Source organism: Pogona vitticeps, chromosome 1 (genome assembly GCF_051106095.1).
Source record: "Pogona vitticeps strain Pit_001003342236 chromosome 1, PviZW2.1, whole genome shotgun sequence".
NCBI lineage: Eukaryota > Metazoa > Chordata > Lepidosauria > Squamata > Agamidae > Pogona > Pogona vitticeps.
In genome coordinates, this window is record NC_135783.1 from 299025646 (window position 1) to 299050741 (window position 25096).

Sequence of the window (25096 nt, forward strand, 5' to 3'; positions counted from 1 at the left end):
GTGCAACTTAGGTGGTGGACACATTTAGTAACAGAAAGAATTGCATCATTTCATGTGTCAGGTCACATTTTACTGTTTCTCCATTTCAAATGACTCTTCTAACCATAAGCCTAGCTTTTAAAAAAAAAACTGCTAAAATCACTTTTCCCAGTACTACATACTTTATTAGCAGTGGACATTTTTTCTTAACACTGGGAAGCATTCGGATGAACAACCCTCTTAAGTGGTAGTAAAGTCTAGTCCTGCCACTTCATTCTCCTGCCTATGCAGAGCCAACCACATTAGCTACATAATTTCCTACTAATGAATCACAGTATTTTGGGAGGTAGACCCAGCCCCCTTCTGTTCAGGTATCAATCCAGGATAAACCAATAATCAGAAAATGTTGTCAAAAGGCCATAGCAAAGTTCAGACCCATCCACATTAAAGGTAAATCACACTTCTGTAGACAGAACGCCAATGAATACCACATGCCTTTTCATCTATACACTTCTAAAGAGTTAATCCTGTGGAATCACTCCCTTTGGTAAGTATCTAAGCAGCGAAAAAGGTCCAGATATTTTGCAGCTAGATAAAAAATTACCCATTTTTCTTGACTAGCCTTGCTTTCCAAATTTTGAAGACTTGCAATGCCATTAACCTCACCCCAGTGTTAAGGATGTAAGGCACACAATTTTGAAGGCTCTCATTTGGACCTCGAAAAAGAACCTTATGCCAAGAAATGCAACATCTCTTCCTGGCACTGATGCCAAAAGTGCAAACCCACACAGGCAGCCAAAGAAGTCCACACCTTAGCAACAGAGGACAAAAATAATGCATTTCTTGGTTTTGACTTTATTTTGATATTCCTAACTTTTATGACTCAGTCATTCTTTTATTACAGTTGGACATCAGAGGTGCCAAATGTTAAGAATCAAATAACTACAAATAACTGTCAGAAAAATCCTGCCAGTCATTTATTGGACAGCAAGAGCAGGGAGATGTACTAGCAGAACAAGCACTAAAGCCATTCCGTGCCATTCCGCTGTGAACAAAGCAGCACTGGGGGGGGGGGGAGGGAAGCAGTTTCTGTTTCTTCCTTCGTATCAATTGTAATAACAAAAAAAAAAAATTACAGTGGACCTTCGACTTATGGAATTACAGTGGGGTCTTGACTTAAGAACGGCTTGAGTTAAGAACATTTTGACTTAAGAACCACTCTCATAGGAAAATATTGACTTAAGTACTTAGATTTGAGTTAAGAACTGAAAAAAACCCACGTGGGAGGCAGGGAAAGTGCAAAATTTGAACTTTCAGTTAACTGTTGGCTAGTGAAAAGGGTGCCTGTCTGCTTCCTCACTCCTCCCAGCATTTAGAGAGTGGATTGGGAGACAGTCTTCAGACTGCCTGGTCCTGTACTGCCTGGACTGTATTTTCCCTGTCTTCCCTGAACCTTTCTTGACCTAAGAAAAAAAGAAACAAAATATCTCCCTCTAGTGGTCGAAGGCGGAATAGCAGCTTCCTATTAGTTTCTATGGCACTGCCAAAGAATGCTCCAACTACCGTACAATTGCACTCATTTCGCACGCTAGCAAGGTTATGCTCAAAATCCTACAAGGTAGGCTTCAGCAGTATGTGGACCGAGAACTCCCAGAAGTACAAGCTGGATTCCGAAGAGGCAGAGGAACTCGAGACCAAATTGCTAACTTGCGCTGGATTATGGAGAAAGCCAGAGAGTTCCAGAAAAATATCTACTTCTGCTTCATTGACTATGCGAAAGCCTTTGACTGTGTGGACCACAGCAAACTATGGCAAGTTCTTAAAGAAATGGGAGTGCCTGACCACTTTATCTGTCTCCTGAGAAACCTATATGTGGGACAGGAAGCAACAGTTAGAACTGGTCATGGAACAACTGAGTGGTTCAAAATTGGGAAAGGAGTACGGCAAGGCTGTATATTGTCCCCCAGCTTATTTAACTTATATGCACAATACATCATGCGGAAGGCTGGACTGGAAGAAACCCAAGCCGGAATTAAGATTGCCGGAAGAAATATCAACAACCTCCGATATGCAGATGATACCACTCTGATGGCAGAAAGTGAGGAGGAATTAAAGAACCTTGTAATGAGAGTGAAAGAGGAGAGTGCAAAAAACGGTCTGAAACTCAACATCAAAAAAACTAAGATCATGGCCACTGGTCCCATCACTTCCTGGGAAATAGAAGGGGAAGATATGGAGGAAGTGTCAAATTTTATCTTCCTGGGCTCCATGATCACTGCAGATGGAGACAGCAGCCCTGAAATTAAAAGGCGCCTTCTTCTTGGGAGGAAAGTGATGACAAATCTGGACAGCATCTTGAAAAGCAGAGACATCACCTTGCCAACAAAAGTCCGAATAGTCAAAGCTATGGTTTTTCCTGTCGTGATGTATGGAAGTGAGAGCTGGACCATAAAGAAAGCAGACCGCCGAAGAATTGATGCCTTTGAATTGTGGTGCTGGAGGAGGCTCTTGAGAATCCCCTGGACTGCAAGGAGAACAAACCTATCAGTTCTAAAGGAAATCAACCCTGAATGCTCACTGGAAGGACAGATCCTGAAGCTGAGGCTCCAGTACTTTGGCCATCTCATGAGAAGAAAAGAGTCCTTGGAAAAAACCTTGATGTTAGGAAGGTGTGATGGCAAGAGGAGAAGGGGACGACCGAGGATGAGATGGCTGGACAGTGTCTGCGAAGCAACCAACATGAACCTGACACAACTCCGGGAGGCAGTAGAAGACAGGAGCGCCTGGCGTGCTCTGGTCCATGGGGTCACGAAGAGTCGGACACGACTAAACGACTAAACACACACACACATTAGTTTCTATGGACGGAAAAGAGCAGATACGGATCAAATGGTTTTCAATGCATTCCTATGGGAAATGCAGATTTGACTTGAGAACATTTTGACTTGAGAACCACCTTCCAATACGGATTAAGTTCTCAAGTCAAGACCCCACTGTAATCTGTATTGGAACGGTGGCTGCACATCGAAAAGTCTGTAGGTCGAGGTACCATTGACCTACAATGCATTGAAAACCGATTAATCTGTAACCGCCTGTTTTTGTTCCATTTTTTTACAGTCTGTAGGTCGATTCTCTGGCTGCAAGCCGAACCTAAATTTTGCGGCCAGAGAACTCTGTAACTCGAAAAGTCTGTAAGTGGAGCTGTCTGTAAGTCGAGGGTCCACTGTACACTTGCCCTAGCACTAGTATAAGATTGCACCAGTCCTTATGGGCATGGTGGGAAAATGAAAGGGTTCTGGACATTTTGTATTAGTGCCTCCCTTAAACACTCTGTTTTCCCTTTGTCCACTGGCAAAACACTGCGAGACAGACATCTGTGTTAGTAGAAGTTTTTCTGTCAGGATGTTGGTGGTTGGTAGTTTATCTTACTACCATACTTCCCGACTAACATACTTACATCTCTCCCAGCAGAACAGGCATTTTTTTTTTTTTGCTTTCTACAGCCCCTCACCTGGACTTCCAGAGAGGCTAGGAGTGCACCTTTTGCCCCATAACATATTTTGTTACTGATTGTAGGGTTACTTACAATTGTTGAAACCCTATTCATGTAAGTTACACTGGATAAGACTAATGATATCATCAGCCAGGATGACTTTTTGGATATTTCCAACTTCTGTCCCAAGGCACCAATGCGCCTGTGCAATTTGTTTTCATCAGGAACCCAACTCCACTGTAGCCACTGGCCTTACACAGTGCAACATTCAGAGACAGAATTTCAGTCATTAAGAACATAAGAAGAGCCCAGCTGGATCAGGCCAAGGGCCCATCTAGCCCAGGTTTCTGTATCTTACAGTGGCCCCACCAGATGCCCTTGGGAGCACAAGAGACAACTAGATACCTGTCTCCTGATACCCCTCCCCTCCATCTGGCATTTTGAGGTACCTTCCTTCAAAGCCTAGCTTGTAACCTGCTTTTCCTCCAGGAATCTGTCCAATCCCCTTTTAAAGGCATCTAGGCCAGAGGCCATCACCACATCCTGTGACAAGGAGTTCCAGACTAACAACATGCGGGGTCAATAAATATTTTCTTTTGTCTGTTCTCACTCTCCCAATACTCAATTGCATGACGTATTTCTATACGACTAAGCCAATACATGCAGGAATTAAAACTACATACTTCATTCAGTATGTCCAGGTGAGGTATCACAGAAGAATTGGTGTCATGTGTTTCTTTGTCCTTTTGCTGTGGCAACTTGACTTACACTTCAACAAGGAGCTATGAAATCAGAGTTTTGCCTTAAAGCATGTACGAAATATATATTGCCACAATGGGGTTTTTGGGGCATTAAATTACAGTATTTGCAAGCACAGTTTAGCAGGCGGAGCTTGTTCTTAACAAGCAGTTGACAGAAAAGGAACATTTTGCCCAACAAGTCTGTAAGTATCTTGCAACCTTAAAAAAAGAGAGATAGAAAATTCTCCATAATGTATACTATTTTAAATCCTAGGATAAATTCTAGGAGCCGCATCTGAATTTCCTTTTGATGGTGTGAAGCTGTTAGACATGCAGACTCTCCAGTTGTAAACTGACAGCCTTAATTGACTTAATTGCTAAAGATCCGCTTACACTGCCACAGCTATGTTTATTTGAAAGAAGAACAAGTAACAGATGTGCTAAAGCCATGACAGACAGCTGGATAATGAAAAAGCAATGTTGGCAACTGTGTGTCTCACAATTGAGCCACGGGGTGGAGCTCTTTGTACTGACTAGTGTCAAAATCAATACATTTGACATCTGTGGCCTAAGAAAACAGCTTTTTGTTTTCTAAAAATCACCGTAACTGATAGGAGGCTGTCAAAAGCTGCACAGGAAACTGAGGCTGCAATCCTATGAATACATTCACTTCTAAATACATTTCCACAGGATTGTACTTTTCGTCTCGAATTGCTTCAGAAAAGTGCTTCTTTATGATTTTCTTCCTTATAGCTCACTGGATAGCTCAGTGGTTTAGCTATCTGGCTACAGAGCCAGAGGTTGGGATTTGATTCTCCACTGTGCTTCCTTGTGAGTAGAGCCAACCTATGTGGCTTTGGGCAAGCAGCACAACCTCAGGGTGCCCCAGAAAAAAGGAATGGTAAATCACTTGAGTCCTCTCTACCTGGAAAAATCTGAAAAGGGTAACCATGAATTAGAATTGACTTGAAGACACATTATTATTCCTTTCCTTATGAGTCCAAGCAATGAATAGAAGCAAAAAGATATATCAAATAACAGAAGGACAGGAAAGTCCAACACACTTTCCAGAGCCAAGGTGTTAATGGCTGAAAATAACTATCTACGCTGTTGCATTAGACAATTTAGAAAGTGGAGAAAGAAATAATTTATTTCCGTCTTCCTCCCAATCAATCTTATTTAAAAGGTTTCTCCTGTCTGTAAGTGGAATGCTTTCTGTGTGGGATTTATAGTAGATCTCTGTCTTACAAGGTACAGGACAAGATACAGGACAAGCCAGACTAGCAATCCATCAAATTTAGTATGCATGGGTAGCTGCTCTCCATGGCTCACAGAATAAACTTTCCCATCCCTACCTGAAGATGAAGTTGGAACTGACTGCTAGGCTACGGCCCTTCATTCCAGAAATTTAGAAGAATAAGGAACCAATGTGTGAGATATTTTTCCTGAGAATAAAGGGAAAGCAGAAGAATCCATCTGGTAACCAATAAATCCTGTTTTCTTCAATCAACATCTTTGCTTGCTAGGTTAATCTCGTGTTTCACTTAAAAGCACCAGTGCAAACACTCTGAGGATAGTAACCATTCTGAATTTGAAAGGCTTATGAGTGAAAAGAGGCTGCTTTTGATCATTTTCCCCCCCTTGGGAACCTAAGAAAGCTGCCTTCTAAAACTTCCCTGCTTGGCCTCAGGCTTTTTGCCTTTCCTCATGCCAAGTGCATCAGCTAACTCCCACTAGATAAAACAGACTAGTGACATCATTAAGTTTGATGATTAACTGCTATGATTCTCTGAGATGCATAAAGCAGCACACACTATCTGAAGAGTTGTATGAAACAGGCAGGGAAGAAAAACAGCATTGTTTCACTGTTACTGAAGATTCAGACCAAAGGCTTAAAAGCAGTGTCCAAACAAAACATTGAGTCATGTGTTCTTTTCCATCTACAGGATACAGAACCACAGAGTCAATTTTCACTAACATAGGCGGTATGTGCACAGTTTTAATTCAATAAAAACCACTTATGGACTTGGAACCTAAATGTTAACGTCTTGGTTCTCCTAGCAGTCAGGTTCAAAACTTGTTCACTGTTATACCACAGCAGGGAGGGATAGCTGGAGGAGTCACAATACATTTACCATGATGGAGGTGTAAAAAAAGTACACCCCTCCAGATGTTGCTTGACATCAATTCCAACCAGCCCCAGCCAACTGTATGAGTGTTTCTGTAAAATCTGGTCGAGGCTGTATCATTTACAACTACTTACTGTGTGCTTTGCCGGATCAAGAGAAAAGTGTTCATAGGCGCTCATGCTGAAGAAAAGGCCTTAAGGACAGCCTTATATTCATCACTGGCTTTACTTTCCCCAAAATGAGGAATGGGCAACTGGTGGCTCTCTAGACATTATGGGATTACATCTGCCATCATATTTTGCCACTGACTATGCTGGCTTGAGCCAATGTAAGTTGCAGCCAACACCTGGAAGGTCACAACTGTCCAAATTAATTCCAAGACAGGGTTGACTCAAACTAAGCCAATCAGATTGGCCTACCACAAAGTTGCCCATTAAACCTGTCCACTCTGTGCCTTTCAAAACTCCTAACAGTTCTTACCTGGATCTCCTCTGTTTCATCCACCAACAGGAAACTCACAACATTTTCAGTCATCTTTTTCCTCTTGGTTTCCTCATCCATCCCCTCCTCCTCTTCCTGCTCATGAGGTTTTCCACCATGGTAAACGGTGATGGGGTGCTTCCTCTTGTTTCCACCAGCATGAGTCCTCTTCTGACACTCTATACACAGGTTAATTTTGCATGCTTGGCACCTTACTGCTGCCCTCTGCCTGGAACTTCCAATGTGGTTTTGCATGATATTCCCACTGGGAGGCTTGCAGGTGTCACAGTAAGGGACATGGCCAGCTTTAATTCGGGTCCGTTCATGATTTCGTAGCCTTTCCTGTCTGTGCAGCTCCTCTTCACATCGCTGGCACTGCAGGCTTCCACACTCATCACACTCAAAGGTTGCTTCATCTGTCCCACTGCAAGCATAGCTTTCTTGGCACAAGAGGGCTGTATTCAGTCCCTTATCTGCTGTTGGAGGCTGGGCACTCATGTTAGCAACTTACCATGAACTTTATAAAACTCTGTTTTTTAACAGATATGTACATTAGTTTTCCAAAGATCTAAAAACTGTAATTATCTTGATGTGGAGGAAACTCTGCAAAGGTTGGTGCTTTTCTTAATGTATGATCAGTCTTAATTTTCACTACCCCACAATGAAAATGATTTCATTATATGCAAAATTGCAATTTCTGTGTATATCTGTCCTTGCAAGAAATGTAAGCTTTCCACAATTGAACACAGGCTCAAAGGAATCCTGAATAGAAAATCCCAATGAACTTCGATATATGTAAGAAAAGTGATCAGATATGTTCCCAAAATGTAAACCAAATTGTTTTCCTGATACACCTAAAAGAGATGTGGAATAAAGGAAAAAAACATTAGTAAGTATATAAAATTCTGGAAAGAATATAGATAAATTTAGAAAATATTTCAATTTTTCCCATATTTGACTCCTTCCTCAAAATACAAATTTTTGTTTATTCTACAAGACATGTCACTTGTCTATCCTAGCAGCAAATATGCCTGAAAACCTATTTTGAGAACCTCACACAAACTAGTCAGCGAAGCCTTTCCAAAGTAATTTGTATGTGGCATCACTGTATGCTTATTTACTGAAAAGTAAGTCCAGCTTATTTTAAATACTTATAAGCATCCTTTTGTACATGATCAACAGCACTTACTCCAGTACACATTAATAGAACTATACAAATACAGGATGTGATGCCTAAACATTTATAGAACCACAGTCTTTATAACAATAAAATGCATAAACAAATCTGATCAGTGCAAATCATGTCAAATCACGTTTTTCAGTTCTACAAACTGACAGCCATTTGTTTACTGCACTGACATATCACTTACCTTAAATCAAAGCAACAACATAAAATTCTTTCAAGGAACCGTTTAAAAGTAGCATGAGCAGTGGCCAGGAGTTACAGGAAGAATGCTTCTTCCTGTAACTTCCAAAGACCGTGGGCATTTACCTTTATTCGACCAGTGAAATATCAAAAACAGGCCAACTTTACTGTAACTTGTGACTCAACTTAAAAAACATAATAAATATCTGCATGTCAATATAATCCAAACCAAAAAAAAAAAAACACTTAACGGGTTACTTGCTTACGTTGGTTTAAGCCACAAAACGAAAATATCACTCAAGACGATTTCTTAGGAAGTAGTAAATCTTCGCATAAACAAAACTGTGCGAGGCAGGGGAGAGAAATGGGAATAAACAAGAGGACAAACCATGACTCGGAACAAAGCAACCCCCCCCCACCCCCAAAGAGCTCGATCTATTGTTTACAAAACAGCAGGCACCTTCCTCCTCCTCCTCTTCCTCCTCCCTGCAAGTCTCGGTGACTAAGTAATCAGATCACAGTCTCCTCCTCTTCAGCCGCAAGGATCACGGGGCGGAAGGAAGGGGCGAAGCCTTCCTTTTCCCCGCAGGAACAGGGTTTCAATCCCGTAACGTCTGAGCCCCACCATGAAGCCCGGGTACCCTCGCGGGAGGGAGGCAGACCAGTGCCAGGGCTTTTCTCTTCCTGCTCCCCCCTTGTTGTATTCATCAGCTGATCGCAGGGAACTTCAGGGTTATTATTTCCCCCCCCTCTCTCCGCCTCTCCTCAGACAGGAAGGTGACCGGCTCGGCGGAGAAAAGGAAAGCGGGGGACGAGCGCCTTGTGGGAACTGTAGTGCTCCAGCCTTCATTCCTTTTTGGCGCATTCACGATGGCGAGAGGACTACAGGTCCCTAGAGACGCCACAGGAAGCGCTGAGGAGGAGTTGGACGGCATGCTGGGAGGTGTAGTTTGAGAAGTGACAGGCAAGCTGCAGTAGCGGAAACTGAGGCACAGAAGGAAGCGAAGCGGGCTGTGATGAATTGTGGAAATACAGTACGGACGGAGGAAAGGAGATGTTTGCTGGGGGTGTCACACTCGCAAAGAGACGATTCCTAACCTTTGTCGAGCGTTACTGCTTGTCGCATATGTTTTCTGAAGCGAACGTAAGGCCAAAAGTCTGTTCCCGCCGCCCCCTCGTATAGTTTGACCGGGAAAGAAAGCGCAAACACGGGTGACGGGGGGCATCAACTAACACCGAATACTTATAAGCTTTGTCCCAAAGGGTTGATTTCTTCCGGTTTGCGAAAAAGAAAACATGGGATTCTTTTCAGCCTTACTCTGTGCAACTGTCAGCAACACGTTGAATTCGTGGTTTTATTTTTGTGTCCTTTATGAATAAAACGGAAAGCTTTGGGATTTCACCATTTGGAGAATCTTTAAAGGTCTCTCAACCAGTTTTCTAGCATCCATCTTTTTGACAAATTATCCAAAAGATTATTACACATATCTATTCAAATACCAGGGCTTTTACATAACTTTGCTTGGAGCCCTTCGGTTAAATTTGGCTCTGCAAACAGATCTGTGACATTTATCTCACTGCACATGTACTTCCATGTAGGGAAAATACACCCCTGATAATCATGCTTCGAAATAAAGATACCAAAAAGTCAGGACAGGCCCAGGCCTACCAACTACTTTTGTCACTATTTCCCCCTCCTGTTGAGCAATAGGCAATTTTAACTACTGCATTGTCAATATTAAAATCAAACATACAGTATCTCTGATTTTCCTCTGCCTCCCTAACCCCATCCCACTATTTCCTTGCACTGTTTAGGGGGTTCTCTGGCATCTGGCTATTACCCATTTCTCTGTGCTCCTATATGCTGTTTTTCGCCCATCTCCCCAATCTCAATGAAATGTGTTTCTTGCCTTTGACATTTTACATTCATTTTGCTAGACTTTGCTATGCTGAAGCCGTTCTAGAAAGAATACCGAGTTGCAAAACAAGACAGAGCAGAACCAGCACTCACCTAAGCCTAAATCTGGTTGCCACTTTACCTAGACCAGCCCCTTTGAATCAATGGGACTTGAACAAATCTTGTCCTGTTGTTCAGCAGTCCAATCAGTAGGTCTACCTTAGCTGTATTTAGGCCCCAACCAGAGAAGGCTGGTCCATTAGGGCAAAGGGGATGTGGCCCCAGGTCAGACTCAGGCTACACTCAGCTATCCCAATCCGTTGACTTCCTTATCAGAGCAGGGCCTTGCCACGGTTCCTTTCCTGTTGTGTGTATGTATGGATACCTGCTTATGGTTTGTGAGTATGTATGCACCAGTTATTTTATTTTTATTTATTTAAATTATTTATATGCCACCTTTCTCCCTATAGAAAATTTTAGCCCTTTGCTCTACCTGTCACCCAGTCTTGTTTTCTTTCTGGCCCAACAACCAGAGTTGCCACTGGCCTTAATGCTCGCTAGAATGAAGAGTCATCTGACTGATCTGAATGGTGGAAGATCCAAGTCAGATAAAAGAGAGTTCTACCCATTCACTGCCAGGAGATGTATGATAAGTTTATAAGAGAGATGTACTCATATTTTGTAGTTATCACCTTTGGGAGGCAGAGGATAGAAAGCATCCACTTTTCCTACTGTGTTCAGTATTCACTTCTACCTCTCCCACTATAGTACTGGTGCCTCCCTCCTCTGTATCTTCTGTCACCTTCTATGGCTGCAGTGGTCACTTCTTCTGAAAACACATCCCTCCCCAGCAGGCAAGAATCCCAGCAACAACATCAGACTGGCAATGGACAAGGACATTCAGCCTGTTCCTCCTCTCCTCTCTTAAACAGGTTGACTGACCCTAATCTTTGTGTACCCTACCAGTGACACTTCTAAATATCTCGCTCATGCAGCACCTTTTTTATCTACTTCTCTGCTAAATAGGTGGTACAAAACAGGTTACTCACAGCTTTGGAAGGGCCTTGTCCTGCAGAGAGACAGTGCAAAGCAGGACAAAGTTCTGCAACAGCAGAGAAAGCAGTCAGCTAGCCAGTCGCAACAGGTCTCAGCTCCCATGCTCTCCTGACCTGGCCAATGTTATATGGACCTATCCTCCTCTCCATGCAGGAATGCTGATATTTATTTTTGTTATATGCCTATTGACGGAATACCAAATGTCAGCCAGGTTATTAGCAAGCAAATAAACCTTGTAATGTGTTGTTTCAGCTGCTTTACAGAAGGTGTGGTAAACAATGCATTACAACTTTGCTCTAGATCAGAATGCAAGATATAAAATGCTGGATACCTTAGTGGTTCAAGAATCTGGCAGCAGAGCCAGAGCTGCAATGTTCGATTTCCCACTGTGCCTCCTTGATAAGGGTTGGACATGATGATTCAAAGGGCCCCTTCCAGCTGCGCAGTTCTAAGATTATGATAAATACATTCACATAAAGAATAAGCCCGTGTGTGTGTGTGTGTGTGTGTGTGTGTGTGTGTGTCTGTGTGTGTGTGTCTGTGTGTGTCTGTGTCTGTGTGTGTGTCTGCCTGTGTGTGTTTGTGTATACACATATAGACTTTGATATCTTTAGAGATGGAAAGGAAAATATGCTCAGAGTTATATCAAGAAACAAACCTACTGGGTTCCCCTATATCCAAAACTTTGAGAAGTACTAATATATAATTACTGAAATCCCTTTCCATAAGGTACACTGCTGAAGGCTGACAATATCAGACACAGTGATTTTTCAGAAAGAAAAGATTTCCAGTCTCCCACCCAAAGACCCCAAGGCTTCTTTGGAATGTCTTTCATTGTTGGGAAGCCATTGGGATCACAGGACTGGTGGGAGGTCTGGTGCCATGATTTTGACTATGCCGTTATTTGATTGAGCTAATCAGGTGCATTAATTTTTCCATTAGGGCAACATGTCAAATTCTATTTCACCATGTATATAAGATTAAATTACAATTTCCTTCCAATTTGCAGCAATCTTCAAGCGTGCTTCCAAAGAGAGGACAAAAACTTATTGCATAACTTTGCACCAGGCATAACCCAAATCAAGAAACTGAAGCCTATACCTTACACTAAAAGCTTTCTCTACAGCCATTTTAGACTCCAAGGCTCCCTAGGGATCCATTTTGCCCTTGGGATTTACTTCCCTAATCTAAATCTACATCACCACCCAGGTTTTCTTGTTAACATGTATTAATCAGATGTTTTCACCTTCTTGAAATTTCCATCCTGAGTTGTTTCAGTATCTTCTGCTTTTTGGCCTCTTTCTAGAATGGAGAAGGTTGGTATCTAAACATGTTGCAGCATGTTTTACTCCTCCTAGTTTTTGCAGTTACGAATATCTAATGTATCATACCATGACAACTACAATTTGATCCACTTTCATATGCTAAATTAACCTCATAGGACAATCTGGAATTGAAAATTGGGAAGAAGCATTTCTTGTGGATTATATGGATCTACAGATTTTTTTTATTTCAGACCAACTGATTGTCCAAAATGTAACATTTTCCCATATCTGAGGCTGAGGGCTAAACACGATTTATCAAATTCTCTAAATGCCAATATCCTCATTTACAGCATTAACTGACCTCTCCCATGCATGTTTGAGTGCCTAAATATGTTCCCCACTTCTGGACATACTTATTGAGTCAGTTCAGGAAAAGCAGCCTGCAAAATTGATATAGAAGTATCTAAATGCACTGCTGGTCAGTAAGTATGGGATATAAGGTTGTGGGAGAGTGTCATAAAGAACTTTAACTTTTTTTTGTTTATCAGTAGATAGTGCCTTTTGCTTCTATACACATTATATCTATATATCTAAAGTTGCCGTTTATTCTTTCATGTATACTGGACACCAAAATAATATTCAGCAAAGGGTTGGGTAAATCTGTTTATTATTGGTGATGTAATGCACTTGGAGTATCTCTTAAGCTTATCTTTGGTTACAGACATTCATAGCTTCTTTCTGGGGGAACGTTACTATGCATGTTACATTTGTATTGAAGCAATTTTTGAAGATGTCATTATTTTGGGACATCTAACCAAATTAACCAATGGTCAATGGAAATGAATTCTTTATGCCCTTATGGTAGCTATCTGATTGATACTGCAACATTATAAAAATAAAGTCCCATTCTCTGCTAACTGATGGACTGAGAACTTTGTAATTCTTTCAGAATTTAGATGTGTGTCACACAGCAGGCAATTGCATTTGATAACTTACCTCGACATTTGGCCATCCTTCGTTGAAGTTTATATCTAGATTCCTTCCCCTAAACTTCAAGTTTTATTATGTAGCCATTATTGGAGTTATTTTATTCTTTATCTCCTTCCATGTCTGTCTGCCAGTTTTTAAAAAATGATTTAAGCACAAATAAAACCTTTACAAACTTTAACATTGATCATAACAAAACTTCCTTCTCTGAAATACAGATCAACTGTCCTGGTAAGGATGATGTAACTGTGGTAAGGAATGCACTACAATTTGCTTGGGGTTTTAGGTAATGACAGTGTTCTATTTCAGCTCTTCCACATAACATCTATCAGACTGCCTGTCTTCTCTTTTTTTTCATGCTATTGATATAACTTTCCTTCAGCACAAAAATGCTCTGTAAGCAACTTAACCTCTGGAGATTTTAAGTAGGTACCAGTATCAAGATCATCCTATTTTTTACTAAGATCCTAACTATAGAGATATGTACCAATAACACATATAATGCCAGCAACATATGCTCTAAACACACTTCAAGGCCTAGAGCATTGGCTGCCACAGGCAAGACTGTCACATAGAATACTGGCAGCCTTTAAGAAGACTGTTCATCAGCTAATGTCCAGCATTTAAGGTGCTGTGCACTGTGTAGAAACATCTTTATGTTTGGTTGCACGTGCATGAAGATCAGAACAAGGGCTTATCTTGACCAGCGTGCTATTCGCTGTGGCTAAGCAGCTACCTCTCTCCTAGCATAAGGCCATGAACACAGGAAAATCCTTCATTGCTGCTTTTATATTTTTCTTTACCAGAAAAAAGAAGCCAAGACGAAAAAGCCAGAATAGCTGCACAATTCTTTAGGAATGGTAGCACTTGTAGAAGTCTTCAGTTTGGAAATGTCCTAGGACTCAAATCATGCAGAACTATCATCTAGATTGCAGCCCAGGCTCATTATAACATCTAATATACTGCCATGCTCCATGTTTTTATATTTTTCTATGCTTTTAATTGTATTTATTGTATTGTAATTTTATCCTCACTGCACTTTTTGACTTTTGATTTGCGCCACTAATGTATTGTTATTTGCTATTTTGCTACTTTGTTGTTTTATATTACACACTGTAAACCACCCAGAGTGGCTTTGGCTGCCAAATCGGCAGTACAGTATATAAATCAAATAAATAAATAAATAAATAAATAAATAAATAAATAAATAAATAAATAAATAAATAAATAAAATTAGTACACCCAGTGTTTTCTTTGTTATGATCAGTGTTCTTTCCTATAAGTAAGCAAGTTTTCCTCTACTTTGCAAAGAGGTTTTAATCCCTACCTCTTATTGAATAATTAAGGTAAGTTCTAATTCATTTTGGTTACATTGTTTGGCATTAAAACTTGGTGATCAGGAAGACCAACCACATTAGTTTGCTGTTCAAATAACAAGTTGCTTAATGTTTCAACTCATGTTGCTATTGTGTTGCAACTTAATTTCAGTCTCGTCATTACAGATAACACTCACAATTAGTTATTAACTAATTTGGAAGGAGTCAATAAGAACATGACTATAAGTTCAAGTCATAACATTTCAGAGCAGACAAACAACTGCAGTCTCTGTCACAATATACACATTGAATACTTTATAACACATTACAAACTATGTTATTTTAGTACAGTATAAAGGCACAATATTTTCTTTCTAGATTCTAGAAACTGAATGTATTTTGTCATACTGATGATTTGCCTCCACTTCATATGGCAAATAGGCTTATTAATTACAAACACTTTTCCTATACATTCCAATATATTAACCTTTTTTCATGCATTATGTATTTCTTTCACCCCCATCAGCAGCCAGTAACTATTTAAGCCTCTATAACTTCCTTACACTCCTTCACCAACCAGTACCTGTTTAAACCTCTATAGTATGAATTGCTTAAGTCCATTTTTAGGGCCAGATTAATACCTCATTTGCTATTTAAGTAAAAGATTCAGGTTCACTGTACATATTTTATAGTGTAATGATATGCATGCCTATTTATAATTTTAAATGTTTTAATTCAATGAGGCTTGCTCTGAAGGATGTGTGTAGGATTGTGGCTATTCTAATGGATCTCTGCCATTGGAATAAAAAACTAAAGGGAAATTAAAACAAAATTAGAAATGGTAAAAGATCAGTTGGGGAATACCATATCAAATCAAGGTAAAATAAAAAGAAGATAAAAACAGTATTCTTAAGAACTGTACAGAAGAAATAGAATGACAGATTCCTTTGAAGAAAAGTAGTTTGTTGAAGAATCTGTTACTTTGGAAAATTAAGTGAAAGCTGCTCTCAAAGCAACTGGCAGAAATAAATCATAAGGAATAAATGGGATAGCAACAGAACCATTCCAAGTTATAGATACTGAATTTATCAAAATCCTAATAAGACTGTACCAACAAATATAGAAAATGAAACAATGGCCAACAGACAAGTGTGAGGATTTGACTTTAGGCTTCAGATTCAATTCAAAGAAATCAGCAGATCCGTGTTGTTTCAAAACAGGTGTGGGATTTATTGGAGGGTTAAGCAATATGATTATGAGTCTTTTCTCCTTCTGCCAACTTGTCCGGAAGGGGCTTGCACTCGTTGAACAAGAATGGGTTTCTGTAACTACAGTCCCAGGGTCCCTGAAGATCATTTGAGACCCAGTCCTTTACTGTCTGCCTTGTCGCGCCTTCCAGCAGGGGCAGGGTCTCCTCATCCCACAAGATCCATCCATTGGGTTCTCAATTCTCCCAGGGTCCTCCCTGTAGCTCCTTTTCTTCATCTCTCTTACCCTCCATTCCAATCTTTCTCTCTCCCCGTTCCTTCTCCTCTCTCAATCTCCTTCTCCACTCCCTCGCTTCTGTTTCCCCCCCCCCCATAAGAGGTTTTAGGGGGAATCTTCTCCTGTAGTCTGCCTCCTCCTTTGGCACTCTCAGTCTCTCCCATAATCCAGTCCAAGGATCCTGCATCCACACCCATTCCCAACCAGGAAGTAATTGCCCTTCCCTCCTTTCCACTTCCCCTGCTCCTGCTTCAAACTCCACCCTCTTCTTTCTCTCTCTTCCCACCTTTTCCTCCTGAACTTCCCCTATCATCACTTTCTGTACATCTTCCGTCAGCTCCTCTATACACTGTCTCCCACAGAAGCTCCACCAAAGGCTTGGGTACGGGTTTCGGGTCCACCTCCCCATCTCTGCTGTTGAGGAGGGACGGCTCTCCAGCGAGTGGGGTATTCCTCTAGCTCTCTGTCTCACAAACATTCAATAAACATTTGAAATTCAAAGAAAGGAGACACTAATAATTGCAGTAACTATGAGACCAGTGTGTTAATTTGCCATGTAAGCAAAGTGATGCTGAAAAGATTTTTATCATGTACAAAGCAAGTCCAATGTTTATGCTGGATTCAGAAAATAAGGCACTAGAAAAACTGCAAATATATATTGCTACTAGAGTGTTCCACAGTTTTAGAAGAAAACTAGTTTGTGCTTTGTGGATTAGTCTCACTGTAAAAATCTTGAAAAGCTATGGATTAATTCTAAAAAAAATTGTGAGCTTCAAATTTGACTTCTTGATCATAACCTACATTCTGTACAAGAAGGTATTGTTAGGACAGAATATGAAGAAACAAAATGGTTTGCCACAGGCTAAGGTGCCAAACTTCCTCCATACCTTCTGTTAATTCAAATAGGCCTGCTTTGCTTGTGACTTACTTTAGCGAAGTAAGCTGCAACTAGAATGGGCCCATTTGAATCAGAAGAATTTAGGAATTGATTCACCAAATCCCCACTGATTCAATGGACTGATTCTAGTGTAACTTACTACAGTATGCTAAACAATAGGGTATCAGCCAATATGTCCAAACTGCCTTGTCCACACAAGAGATTTGCTCCAACCAAATGATAATTTCTGGTGTTTTTTTCCTACATCAGTCAGAAATCTTTTATTTCCTTTTACACAGTATTTGGCTGTACCACTATTATATTGTGTAAAAGCACTATGATATCAACAGTTTCAATTATAAATCATTCATTATATTGGTAGCCTCTCTTTCGATTTCTTCCTTTGTTACTGAATGCCATGTATGAAGGAACAGATGTAAACAAAAACGAAGACACTTCAGGGGCTGCTGTCACAGAAGAGTCAAACAACCTAAGGGTTGACTTTATGACTATGGTTCATTCTAAAATATCATGTGGGGTATTGACCATCAACAGAAACATGACATCTTTTCATCACTGTAAGATATAACTCTATGTTAATACTATATCGCAGTGGCAAGCAAAACAAATTTACTACTTGATTGTTTGGAAATGTGTGCCTTCCTCTTTGCTCTTGAGAAATATGGGGTATACATATTTTAAATAAATAAATTGACATAATTTCCCCCTTTAACTGGGAATAAAAATCTGCAGTGAAGATAGTCACCTAATACAGGATAATGCCAGAGGATTGGAAAAGATCAGTCTACATCCCAATCCCAAAGAAAGGCAGTGCCAAAGAATGCTCCAACTACCGTACAATTGCACTCATTTCACACACTAGCAAAGTTATGCTCAAAATCCTACAAGGCAGGCTTCAGCAGTATGTGAACCGAGAAATCCCAGAAGTACAAGCTGGATTTCAAAGGGACAGAGGAACTAGAGATCAAATTGCTAACATGCACTGGCTTATGGAGAAAGCCAGAGAGTCCTAGAAAAACATTTGATTCTGCTTCATTGACTACGCAAAAGCCTTTGACTGCGTGGACCACAACTAACTATGGCAAGTTCTTAAAGAAATGGGAGTGCCTGACCACCTTATCTATCTCCTGAGAAATCTATATGTGGGACAGAAAGCACCAGTTATGACTGGATATGGAACAACTGATTGGTTCAAAATTGGGAAAGGAGTATGAAAAGGCTGTATATTGTCCCCCGGCTTATTTAACTTATATTCAGAATATATAATGCGAAAGGCAGGACTGCATGAATCCCAAGCCAGAATTAAGACTGCTGGAAGAAATATCAACAACCTCCGATATGCAGACGATACCACTCTGATGGCAGAAAGTGAGGAGGAATTAAAGAACCTCATAATGAGGGTGAAAGAGGAGAGCACAAAAAATGGTCAGAAGCTCAACATCAAATAAATTAAGATCATGGCCACTGTTCCCATCACCTCCTGACCGATAGAGGGGAAGATAGGGAGGCAGTGATAGATTTTACTTTCTTGGGCTCCCTGCTCACTGCAGATGGTGACAGCAGCCCCAAAATTAAAAGACATCTGCTTCTTGGGAGGAAAGCGATGACAAACCTAGACAGCACCTTGCCGACAAAGGTCCGCATAGTCAAAGCTATGATTTTTCCAGTAGTGTAGTATGGAAGTGAGAGCTGGGCCATAAACAAAGTTGACCACAAAAGAATTGATGCTTTTGAATTGTGGTGCTATCCATTTTGAAGGAAATCAACCCCGAGTGTGCACTGAAAGGACAGATCCTGAATCTGAGGCCCCAATACTTTGGCCATATCATGAGAAGACTCCCTGGAAAACACCCCGATGTTGGGAAAGTGTGAATGCAAGGGGACGATAGAGGACGAGATGGTTGAACAGTGTCATTGAAGCTACCAATATGAATTTGACCAAACTCTGGGAGGCAGTGGAAGTCAGGACGGTCTGGCGTGCTCTGGCCCATGGGGTCAGGAAGAGTTGTTAACGATTAAACAACAAAAATGAAATCCAGTACCTTAGTACTGTATAGCTGTTTCTGAGAACTGTGCCCCTCCACATCAAAAATTAATAAAGAGGGAAACAGGGAGCCCTATGCTTAACTCAGCTTTTATTTCTAATTGAAATATTTATTTTTCAGAAAATAAACTGATGCCTTGTGGCACCTTTGAGACTAAACCGTTTCATGCGTGGGGAGCTTTCCTGATCATAGCCCACTTCTTCAGAATCATGGAACATCTAATTTAAAAAAAATGTCCACAAACTCTCTTGCGAAATAAAAACTGGCAGTCTTAAAAGACCAACAATGTCCTTTGATTATCCTGCAAGAGACTTAAACCCGGATAAATAAATCAGACAAATGTGGATTAAGTTTAAGAGGCTTCGGACGTTGACATCGCGCAACACACACCTTTTCCTTTCCCTCCGAATTTTAATGTATCGTAATGAACTGAAAACAAAGACGAGAGTTGCGTGGTGGGGGAAAGAGACCAAAATAGCGGCCTAAAATGGCCGGAATGACAGAAAAACAGGAGTGACTGCAGATTGAAACAGCATGAAAAGAGACGTGCAGCGATAGATCGGATACGACTCGGTTACTCCGTGGCATACACAAGAAAGCGACGCCATGCCTTGATTTTTCCCCCCCTTCTATCGGCATAAATTAAACTTTCGAACTCCGCATTTCTACTCGCGGCCCAACCGGCGTCTTACAGTTGAGGCGGGCAATGGGCGCAAAGCGAACCCGCCACAAAACTCTTAAGGACGTTCCCCTCTTCCTCAGCCTCTTTCCCTGAAGACGCGACGTTCTTTCTACGTCTCTATGGTCAGCCGGGCCCGACGCAGGGCGGTTTGTCGACGCCAGACATTCGTGAGGGGGGGGAGGGGCACGTCTGACGTCGCTCGGTCACATGACCTGCAGCGTCGCGCGACGGCGGCTGGGGCTCTGCGCGGTGCGTTCGCGGCCTACTTGCCTTTGCCGGGCTCAGAGGCGTCGTCGAGTGAGATAGGCCTCTGTTCCCTGGCCGGTGCTCACGGTAAGTGGCGGGAGCCTCTGGGGCGCCAGTCCTCTTTCTTGAAAAGGAGGAGGAAAATATAAAAGGGGGAAGCGATGGAAGGGTCTCCGGGGGCCGGCACCTGAAGGTCTGGGCGCCCCCAAAGCAGGGGGGCGGAGGCGGAGGCGGGTTAATGGTGGTCTCCCCTCGCCTTCCTTGGAGGAAGGAAATGGGCGTCGTGTGTGCCACTGGCGGGGGCGGAGGACAACGGGAGCGCCCCTTTTTCTTTCTAGTTTTAAAATCTTACATTTTCTGGGCGAGCGTGGGTTTGCTAACAGTGTTGGAGCATTTTAGAAATCCCTTGGGGGGGGGAGGCCTTTCTCTGTCTCTCTCTCTCCCTTCCCTCGGCCTGCGAGCAGGCCTGCTGAGAGCTGGTAGGTACGGCTGCAGGTACCCTTTTCCGCTCCTTGAGGACTTGCACGCGAGACTTTGCTGATGATGAACCTGTTTAGTACTTGATAGGGGCAGCATCAAGAAGTGATCTGCACGTGTGAATAGTTCCTCGCTGATAAAGCACTGCAGGCGAATTATCGCCTTGGAATAAATAACGTTTGTGGTAGGTATGTATGAATTTTAAATGAGGCTTTGTATGCCTGTGCTTTGGTAAGAAAGCCGTACTTTTTATTGAGCATTCCTAAGTATTGTTCATTGGGTTTTTTTACTCAGACATTTCTTAAACTGCAGAATCAAAAGTGAATGCCTTACAATAAGTGAGTGCATTAAAATAACATGGTTTTGTGGAAACAGTACATCATATACACATGCTGTGGTTGTGGTTCAACTTTAACTGTTTTTTAAGTTGCAGTTTATTGTCTTTCAGTGAAAAATAGAGCCCTATGGTGATGGATCAGCACATTTCAGTGAACAGTCTCTATTAACATAGAAATATATTTAAAAACATAAAAATGGTTATTTGAAATGGAATTCTGGTGCAACTTTGCATGGACTAGACTTAAAGTCTAAGACTGGGAGAACCAGTGTGAACCCTGAAGTATCTCTAGAGAATTCACAGTAAATTTACATTATGAGTATATCAAGTGCTCATTTCATTGTGTATCAACTCTATACAAAAGAAAGCTCTCTGTCTTTGTTTTCAGAGGTTGTTACACAGATTGTCTCCTTAAGTTTTAAAAACTAATTGAATTGCATTTGGAGTCTGTTATTTTTGCTTTGTTGCTCAAATCAGAGTGCCATCTGTTAACATGCATTCTAATGCAAACAGATTACAGTGGTGCCTCACTAGACGATGATAATCCGTTTCACTGAAATAGCTGTTTAGCGAAATTGTCGTCTAACGAAAAGCATTTCCCCATTGAAATGCATTGAAACCTGTTTAATGCGTTCCAATGTGGAAGAATCGTCGTTGTCTAGCGAAGATCGGCAATAGGAAAGCCATTTTGTGAACCGCTGATCAGCTGTTTAAACAGTTGTCTTGCGAAGCTTAGGTCCCGAAAACACCCGTTTTGAAAGCGCGGAGGGAGCTGTCAAAATTGTAATCTAGCGAGAATTGGTTTGTGAAGCAGGGACCAAACATTGCCCAGTGAAATTCCCCCATAGGAATCACTGTTTTGCAAATCGCTATAGCGATCTCAAAAAGAATGTCTAGCGAAAAACTGTTATGCGGGGTAACTGTCTAGTGAGGCACCACTGTACATAGTAACTGTTTTCCCTAGTTTGGTATTTTAAATGTATTAAATATTAGCGGTGCTGACTGAAAGGAAATGAAAGTTCTCACCATCTGGTACATCATGAAAAGGATTTGGAGAAGATTGCCTGACTGGTATTTTGTGAAACCAAAATATATAATGGAATGGAGAGAACACTTCAATGGCATATTAAAGTAACATTTTTATTTTGAATTTTGTTCTCTGCACCACCAGTTTTGCAGACATTGGCTAGAACTTTGTTCAGTATTTATGCATGCAGAACTCTAATGGTGGAAGATATTGTGTCATTCCGATGATATACTAGTTACTTTTGGTTATCTTGTGCCTGGTCATGTATCACATCAGATCAACACAGCAGCCTCCACAGTTGGAGTGCCACATACATAAATACTGCAGGATACTGACTGATGTATAAGTTGTACTTAGTATTACAGGTTTACTGGTAAGAATGTGTTATGTATGTGATGTTGTGGCTCTCTGAATTTTAACTTACTTGGATGTCCTAAAATCTGTATAGTTTTGAGAATTATCATTTCAACAAATGAGAAATAGGAAATATTCTGGGATCATAATATCTACCTAGTGGTGGGCTTTGATGCACCTTAAAGGTTTTTGCTGTTCTATTGTATTTGTGGCTTTTTTGTACAGGTTTTGAGGAAATTATTTCATTTCCACATTTTTCTTTTTACACTGTATGATCAGGCTCATTCTAAAAGATAGATTCACTGAAATGATGAATCCCAAATTTATAGTGAAGTCTATATACATCTCAGAAGTCCCATTGAACTTGATTGGTGTTTACTCTTAGATTATGTATGTGAAATTCCAGCACTAGAACACCACATACTGGGCTAAAATGACAATGTGAATAAACCAATTTTTAGATGGCTTGGAAAGTCATAAGTGAGCATCGGCCAAGTTGATCCAGTAAGAATTTTCGCAGAGAGGAGTCTTCCAAAGAAAAGGCCATTTTCCAGGTCTCTAGGAGCCTGATGGGAGAAGCTGGAGAAAGGTCCTGTCTAATAATCTCAGACTCTTGCCAGGTTTGTCAATAAGAAAATGATAGTTAATGAAGAACTTTAGTAGTTTAACTTGTACTTGGAAATACATGGGAATCCAGTAGCCTTGTTTCAAAACTGCCGCCAATCAGCTGCTAAAATCTTGCTGCTAAAAATCTTGGATCAGCAGAATTTCAGAGGAAGTTTCAGAAGCTCTTGGAGCTTTTCTGGTTCTTTTTCCCTTGGGTGGCCATAAAGACTGGATTTATCAAAATCCCCAGCCTACAAACCTCACCCTTGCTTGGGGAAACAACCTCATCCTGTACAGTTTCTCTCACACCCACAGTCCACTTAGGAGTGCTTACTGCTTGTCATTGTTAGAGGAGATTCCTAAGAATAAACCATTCAGTGCTATTGATCTTTCACAGTTTGTAAAATTTAAGGGTCTGTATATTGTTAAAGAAGCCATGATTGTTTTATAAGCATTAAGTCTTCATAAATTATATACAGATAAATAAATTATATACTAAACCGCAGAAGCCTCTGTGCTGTAAGATCTGTAGATCTTCAGCTGTAAGTTCAAATCCACGTGACGGAGTGAGCGCCCATTGCTTGTCCCAGCTCCCGCCAACCTAGCTGTTCGAAAGCATGCAAATGCATGTAGATAAATAGGGACCACCTTGGTGGGAAGGTAACAGCGTTCCGTGTCTAAGTCACACTGGCCATGTGACCACGGAAGATTGTCTTTGGACAAATGCTAGCTCTGTGGCTTGGAAACGGGGATGAGCACTGCCCCCTAGAGTCGAACACGACGACAAAAATTGTCAAGGGGAACTTTTACCTTTAACCTTTATAAGATTTTGGAAGGAGAAGGCATCCTTCTGTGTGTTTAAATGTCACAAAAAGCATCCTTAAAGCCTTTTGGAAAAAAAGCTTTTCTCAAATGGTATCCATTGTATACAGTTTTAATAAGGGCTTAAAACAGTTAATATTTTAAAAGGTGCTCGCCAGAATTGGCACAGTTCTAATCAGTTGCAATGTTTATTGGCTAAACTTTGTGACTTCACTGAAAATATATTGGTGTGTATATTATAACAGAAATATGTACATGTGGTTTCCTGTTCCTATGGAAAAACATAATCTGCACAGCCATCTGAAATCCAGGCAACAAAATTTGAAGTGTTTATTAAAATGAGTTTTTGTCTGAGTTAATGTACAGATAATGTCTTGATTTGTGCACTTATTCCTTCAGAAGCTTCTGTGTTTAGTGCCTACCCAGGTATTTTGAAAAGGAAAACAAAATCAACAGTTCTTCCTTTCAAGTAATTAGCTGTATCTGCTATATGGCTTTCTGAGGTGCTGGGGAAAAATCCCAGCTTGTATGCATTTTCTTTGTAATGTTTTTAAAGATGTTTTGCTTGTTATTTTTGGTGTAAATGCAACGTTATGCCAGCAGAATTTCCCTTGGTGTGAGATTCGTCCTTCCTCTTCCCCTGGAGCCCCTGTGCCATTGGGGAGGGGAATGTTCCAGGGCTTTATCTAACTGCTGTATCTGATACAGATTTTGAGGTTTTGTGGAGCTTAATTATCGAAGGGCAATTGCTCTCTTCCCAGTTCCACAAAGAATAAGTCAGGCAATGATTCAGTTGTGACCAGTGCATTATTCCTGAGTTGAATCGAGCAGGATCTTTGCATTTAAGAAGTTCCATTGATGAAAATTGTGGGGTCCCAATATAGAGCCTTTGTTGGATCGGTGTCCTTTCATTCAAAGAGAGATACTTGGGATTCAGATTTGTCAGAAGCTTAAGGGTTGGACTCCCAAGGGGCACGTATAAAGGATGAAGGGCATGAACAAAGATATTAATCTGTGTATTCAGTTCTGTTGTTATGGTTATTCTGATGCAGGGATTATACACTATAAAGGTTGATGCAGTGGTTGGTCCCTGAAAATCGATTTAACTAAAAATATTTATTTTTAACTGAAACAGTAAAAAAAAAAATTAAAATTGGCAAGTTATAACTAGGGAAGCTCCTGGGATGCTTGGGTACCACTCAGTTCCTGGTAAAACTTGTCCCATTACCCCTAAGAAGCAGAAGCTGACTTATTGAGTAAAAAAATGTTAAAATCTTGAAATTTTTTTTTGGGGGGGAGTGAAAGTTCTAAGGGTGCAAAAATGGCTGTGGGGGCTACATGTTGTTGTAGTTTTATTCCTGCTACATCTGTGATAAGTATGTGTATACTGAAAAAGTATGTGTTCAGCA

General features: G+C 40.9%; 2 protein-coding genes across 25 annotated transcripts in view; one reads left to right on the plus strand and one right to left on the minus strand.

The window, feature by feature from the left end:
• The window catches only part of ZFYVE1 (zinc finger FYVE-type containing 1), a 32521-nt gene extending 23440 nt beyond the window's left edge, over positions 1 to 9081 (minus strand). For 2 of the 7 annotated variants that reach the window (XM_020810196.3, XM_072986193.2), the window contains exons 1-3: positions 8648 to 8949; positions 8454 to 8529; positions 6822 to 7675 (exon numbers count right to left, since the gene is read on the minus strand). In XM_020810196.3, the coding sequence (XP_020665855.1) occupies positions 6822 to 7319 (498 nt within the window). In that variant the 5' untranslated portion in view covers positions 7320 to 7675; positions 8454 to 8529; positions 8648 to 8949. Of the gene's footprint in view, positions 1 to 6821; positions 7676 to 8438 lie in introns of all 7 variants that reach the window. The other 5 variants (XM_078390996.1, XM_072986192.2, XM_072986194.2 and 2 more) reach the window with 4 other exon arrangements.
• Positions 9082 to 20022: 10941 nt separating this feature from the next.
• Positions 20023 to 25096, plus strand: part of RBM25 (RNA binding motif protein 25) — a 37376-nt gene continuing 32302 nt past the window's right edge. For 2 of the 18 annotated variants that reach the window (XM_078390902.1, XM_078390947.1), the window contains exons 1-3: positions 20061 to 20151; positions 20622 to 20729; positions 22721 to 22879. The gene's annotated coding sequence lies outside the window, so the exon portion shown is untranslated. Of the gene's footprint in view, positions 20152 to 20621; positions 20730 to 22720; positions 22880 to 25096 lie in introns of all 18 variants that reach the window. The other 16 variants (XM_020810188.3, XM_078390912.1, XM_020810195.3 and 13 more) reach the window with 11 other exon arrangements.